General features: G+C 39.4%; 1 protein-coding gene across 1 annotated transcript in view; it reads left to right on the top strand.

Annotated features, from left to right (window-relative positions):
* Sec23a (Sec23 homolog A, coat complex II component) overlaps positions 1-731 on the top strand; it is a 40,647-nt gene extending 39,916 nt beyond the window's left edge. The window contains exon 16 of the mRNA XM_029540959.1: positions 548-731. Coding sequence (XP_029396819.1) covers positions 548-637 — 90 coding nt within the window. The 3' untranslated portion in view covers positions 638-731. The remainder of the gene's footprint in view (positions 1-547) is intronic.
* The last annotated feature ends 5,344 nt before the right edge of the window (positions 732-6,075 follow it).

Genomic DNA, 6,075 nt, shown 5'->3' with positions numbered 1-6,075 from the left:
AAACAAACAAACAAACAAACAAACAAACAAAACAAAACAAAACAAAACAAAAACCACCTCAGGAGTGGGACACTGGATCATAGGTCAGGCAGCTCTGCTCTTCCTTTTTTTTTTTTTTGAATGAATATTTAACATTTTCATTGGTTTACACATAACTGAAAACATTAAGCAGTGTGTTTGAAGCATCTGTAATGATTTCTGTGGTGGCTGGCCAAGTTTCTACCAGCAGTGAAGGCTCACCAGGCCATCTGAGAGCCCTAACCATTCACTCTGTCACACTGGTGGTCTTTCTGGTAACTTGCCCCAGCCTGAGATAGTTCATTTGCTAGCAGAAATTTTAACGTTTGGGAGCAGTCCCTATACAACAAAGACAGTTCTGTTACTCAGGAAATCCTAGGAATTTAGATAGGTTTCGCTCTTGGGAACTAGGATCTTTATGGTGGCCATTACTCTGTTTAAAAGGATTTCTTTGTCTGTTTTGAGACGTGCCTGGACGTCTTCAGTAACACCTGTGCTCTAATTACAAACCCTTCTCCTTTCCCTCCAGGAGTCGGGAGCACCAATTCTCACAGACGACGTTAGCTTACAAGTGTTCATGGACCATTTGAAGAGACTTGCGGTGTCAAGTGCTGCCTGATACGCCAGACGCGCCAGACACTCAGCCGGCGTTACTACTTCACTTTCTTCTGCTTTTTTCATTTATCTGTGGAAGCAACAGAGGTCTTTCTCTAAACCTGTTTTCTGTCAGTTTGGTGTGAGGTGACATGGAAAAATGTTGATGGTTGTAGATTAAGCTGAAATATACAATGAGAGCAATGAGAACAAGTTTGTTTTGCCTGATACAGTATTATAACTGGTTTTGTAACTTTGAAGTCTTTTATGATTTAATTATGTTTAATGAGTTAGAATGGTTTGCTTTGTATTACAGTTACCACTAATTTGTGTACTGCAAACAGCATTAGAGTGGCACGGGGCATCCCCCCTGAGCTGTTAGGGATTATTTAATAAGAGCCAGAAAGGAACAAATCAATAGTGATGATATATGGTTAGTTTGCTTTTTTGTGAAGTAATTTTGTTTTTCTTTTTAGCATACATTGTATACGCCATTCTATATTTTGTTAAATTGGATTTATTTTATGGCTTATTTAGGAATTATTTGACTTTATAGTAGTAATTTTTGTGAAGGTAATTTAATATTTTTGGTTATTTTAAAAAATTATTTAGAGCTAAAAAATTTGAGTGAGGTAATAACCCCACAGCAGGCATTAAATGTGAAATTCCCACTGAGAACCCAGCTCAAGTTACTCACTAGAGTAAATTTTTAAAGGAAGGAAGTTGCCACATTGATTAAAGAAATTCTTTGCAGTAAAAGACTCGTATAGCTACTAGCCATATTTTGTTTTTGTTTTATCATTTATTGTTCCCCTTCTTAGATAATTTTCCATTGTGTTCTTCAGTATTTTAACACTATTCTAGGAGCTTTCACTTCACTCTTTGTTTCTGTTTCTTTGTGAATTTATTAATTTGTGGTTCTTACTGAGACAGTATTAATATAATGTTTAATTATGTCATGTGAAGATAGTTCTGTTTGATTTATTGATTAGTATCATTCACTTTTACCTTTTAAAGTTTACTTGTAGCAAATGTTTACATTGCTGAGGCAGATAAGTCTGACAATGAAATGTATGTATCAAGTGCTGCATATGTGAGCAGTGCTCTGGTGGGCGCAGCAGTGGGGACTGCAGACGCATGAACACAATCAGACGACGGCAAAGCAGAAACTTAAATTGTTATACTCAACTGTCTAAATAAATTGCTTTGTTCTGTTTTATTTGAATTGAACTGTGCTAGGCCGAAATGCCAATAAAATATACCTTTCTCTGTTTTCTTAGTTATTTTAAAATCTAGTAAAAGCCTGGGAAACGTCATATAAAATTAGAGCGCTTTTTTTGTTTGTTTGTTTTTTTGTTTTTGTTTTTTTTTTTGCCAGGACTTCATTATGTTACTCTGGCTATCCTGGAGTTCATTAGTAGACCAGGGTGACCTCAAACTCAGAGATCTGCATACTTCTCTCTCCCTGGTGGTGGGATTAAAGGCGTGCACCACCACACTGGACCTAAATGTTTTGATTGGCACATAGCTGTACAAATGTATGAGTACAGTGTGATAATTCAATACCTGTGCATAGAAATGGTCAGATTACTTTAATTAGTGTTTTCATTTCTTCTAAACAACATCGCTTTGTGTTGGAAACCTTCAGACTTTTCTTTCTTAATTCTTATAAAAATATGCAATAAATTGTTGTAAACTGCCATCAGTCAACTGTGCTAAAGAACACTGGATCTTTGTTCAGTTATACTTTGGTAGCTGTTATATAACTTTCCTCTCTATCCCTTCTTCCTAGTTTTCAGTGCTTACTATACTACTTTAGTGTGAAAGCAAGTGTGTGGGTGTCACATAGATATGAATTCCGATGTATGAGTGCCACCATGCACCCACCTGTAGGGTCTGAGGGTGACCTTTGAAAGTCAGTTTTCACCTTGTACCCCAGGGCACAGTCTCTTGAGTTTCTGCCATGATGCTACTCCTGGGTAGTTGGCCTTCTGAGCCTCCAGATGATTCTCTGCCTCCCCCACCTTGCCTCCCTCTGGAGGAGTGCTGGGATTGTAGACCTGTGCTACTGCATTCAGCTTTTTACCTGGGTTGTGGGATTCAGTGAAGGTTGTTGACTTTTGTATTAAGTGATTTTATTCACAGAGACATCTTGATGGCCAAGAACGCTGTTTCTAAAACACAAATTGGACCGTGCTGTTTCTCTTTGCCCTTACAACAAGGTCCAGACATTTCATCCTAGTCATCTTATGTAATGGTCACCAGACCCCAGCCCTTACCTAGGAAATGGTGCAAGGTACATGATTGACAAAGTCGTGTGGAGTCGAGCATCGAATTTGATCTAAGTGTTAACTTTAGGTGTGATATTTGGAATCTGTGTTAGTAACAAAACCATATGTGTGTATATATATATATATATATATATATTTCCTTTTAGTAGAGATAATTATACACACCTAGGTGCACAGTGAGTGATTCAATACATGCAAGCAACATGCAATGGTCAGGGTTATCAACATCTCCTTTTTTTTTTTTTTTGTATTAACTTTTGAGCTCCTGCTAGTTCTTACAAAATGCGTGGATGGTTCTTTTAAAGCACAGCTGCTCTACAATCTAGAACTTTGATCTGCATTCTGGGACCTGCAACCACTAACCTCTACAACCATGGTTCTATTTTGAAAGTAACTTTTTTTTTTTTTTTTTTTTTTTGAGACAGGGTTTCTCTGTCTAGCCCTGGCTATCCTGGAACTTGTTCTGTAGACCAGGCTGGCCTTGAACTCAGAGATCCAAGATCCTCTGCTCCTTGAGTGCTGGGATTAAAGGGATGTTCTGTCATGCCTGGCTAACTTTAAAAGTTTTCACATATGGAAGAGCATATTTTTTTTTTTTCTGTGTTTGGTTTACTTAACACAGTGACCTCTAGTTCTATGTATTTTTGCCACTAATAGCAGGATTTCAGACTTCTGGTTCAACAGTACTCTGTATGTTTGTGTGTGTGTGTGTGTGTGTGTGTGTGAAGTTTGTGTTAAGTTAGTAGACAAAGTCAAGTGCTTCATTATGGCATTGTTGCACATATCCTTTGCTCCTTATTCCTGTTTGTTCTCCTTCCTACTTTTGGAATCTTTGGTCTCCATCCTCCACGTCTGCCGTCTTCTGCACGTGTGCGTTCTTGTACTTGGTCGCGTCTGTCTCACTCACATTTCCTGCTTACATTATTATGCCTTGCCATGTGTCCTTTGGTTTTACTGTGTTTCCCTAACATCATAAATTTACAGTTGGATAGTGTTCGCTCCATCCTATATAGTGCTTTATGTCACAACCATAACAGCTTGCTGGCCAGATGCTGTCTTTTCATTGTTTACTTCCAAATGTTTCCTATCCTTCTGCCTTGGTCATGACACTGTCAGAGGCAGCAAAACCAGATTACAGCCAGAACGTCATCCTGACTAGAACAGCACACTTCATTATCTTTTGTACCTGTTTTAACCATCTAACTTTTAAAAGTCAACTCATTCTTCCTCTTTCTGTGCCTTTAAATTTTTATTTCTGCATCATCTCCACTCCAACAACTAGTAATAATTTTAGTATTGTGATGGTTAATATTCACTGCCAGTTTGGCTAAATAGAACCACAAAGGGGACACCCTTGGGCATATTCACAAGGCTGTCTCCAGCAAGGACCAAGTAGGAGGCAAGGCCCAACTGGATGTGGGGAGAGAGGAAGCTTGGCATCCCTTTCGGCTGCTTTCTGATCTGCAGATGTGAACAAACAATCTTACATCCCCACAGCCAAATCTGAGAGCGGCTTCCACAGGGCCTTCCCAGCCTGTGAAGCACTGCTTCTCCAAGCCATGAGCCACAATCAGTCCACCTGACCTTAAGTTGCTTTTGTCAGGTGTCTTGGTCACAGCAATGGGCAAAGAAGCTAATGCAAACATAGACAAAAAGAATGAAGAAGGTAGGCCCAAAATTGGACATAACTTCCAAACCAGAAGAGGAAAATAGAGGGCCAATGTTATGTTTATCAAGATGAAAGAAATAGCGAAGGAAAAGTGTGGTAAGTTAACAAAACAAGCTTTTAGAGTGTTTTATGAAGATGCAAAAGGTAACTTTTAGCCTGTCACAGTGGTGACAATAGCATTACAGGTGATCTTTTCTCAGTTTCTAGCAAATATCACTTGACTTTATAAAAATTGATACAATGTAGTCATCTTCCAAAGAGCTTACCTGCCCTGTTTACTGTTGAACACCTGTGTCAACTGCAAAGGTGGTTGTTATGTTTTTTCCAGCCTAATACAAAATAAGACACCAAGTTGCCAACTGTGGTGGGCAGCCTATACTTTTAGACCAGAAAACAATGCATTGGGTAGGATTCCAATATTGTATACTCCAGAGACCTTCAAACAGGGCTTTACAATCTTTAGATTTTGTCAACAAAACCAAGACATTCCTCAGTGACTGTGACTGTTGACCTATGAAGACACCTGGCACTTTCAAATAATTGTTTTTTAAGGAACTTAGGGACCCCAGTTCAGCTGTTGATTAGTCTGCAGAAATGTTTTGAGTCGGCCCCACTGCTCACAGAACTGGCCAACCCTCTCCTGACTGCAGTAACCTGGGTATTTTGGCAGAGAAGGGGATGTTGTTAAGCCTGGTCTTAGGGATCAATCAGTACCTGTGGGAGTGTGGACTGATGTGCTGGGGAAACCCCTGCTTTTTTTTCCTGTCTTGTCTTCTCTCTTCCTCCTTCCTCCTCCTCCTCCTCCCTCTTTTTTTTTTTTTTTTCTTTTTGATAGCAGGTCTTTCTATATAGCCCAGCTGTCCTGGAACTTTCTATGTAACCAGAGTTCCTGCCGCCTCTGTCTTCCAAGTGCTGGGATTAAATTCTGCATGGCCTTAAACAAAGATTTATGCATATGAGTGCACACCTATGAGTTCATGGAATTTATGCATGATTGTGAGCCACCCAGTGTGTGTGGGTACTGGGAACTGAACCCATGTCACCTGCAAGAGCAGCAAGTATAACCACTGAGCCATCTCTCTAGTACCACAGTTGTTTTCTGTGTTCATTGGCCTTTTGGGGGACACATCCACACACTGCTTCTACATATATATTTAACCTGTTTTGGGGACCACATTTTGTTTCAGATAAATCAAGAAACCCATTAAAGTAAATTACCACAGGGATTTGAACCTTTTCTTTTTTCTTTCTTTTTTTGTTTTTTCAAGACTGGGTTTCTCTGTGTAGTCCTGGCTGTCCTGGAACTCACTCTGTAGACCAGGCTGGCCTTGAACTCAGAAATTCACCTGCTACTGCCTCCGAAGTGCAGGGATTAAAGGTGTGTACCACCACTGCCCGGTGAACCTATTTTCTTTCTTTCTTTCTTTCTTTCTTTCTTTCTTTCTTTCTTTCTTTCTTTCTTTCTTTCTTTCTTTCTTTCTTTCTTTCTTTCTTTCTTTCTTT

This window comes from Mus pahari, chromosome 7, assembly GCF_900095145.1.
Source record: "Mus pahari chromosome 7, PAHARI_EIJ_v1.1, whole genome shotgun sequence".
In the NCBI taxonomy this organism is placed as follows: domain Eukaryota; kingdom Metazoa; phylum Chordata; class Mammalia; order Rodentia; family Muridae; genus Mus; species Mus pahari.
Note: the sequence above shows the minus strand (reverse complement) of the source record. Positions and strands in the feature narration are given on the sequence as shown.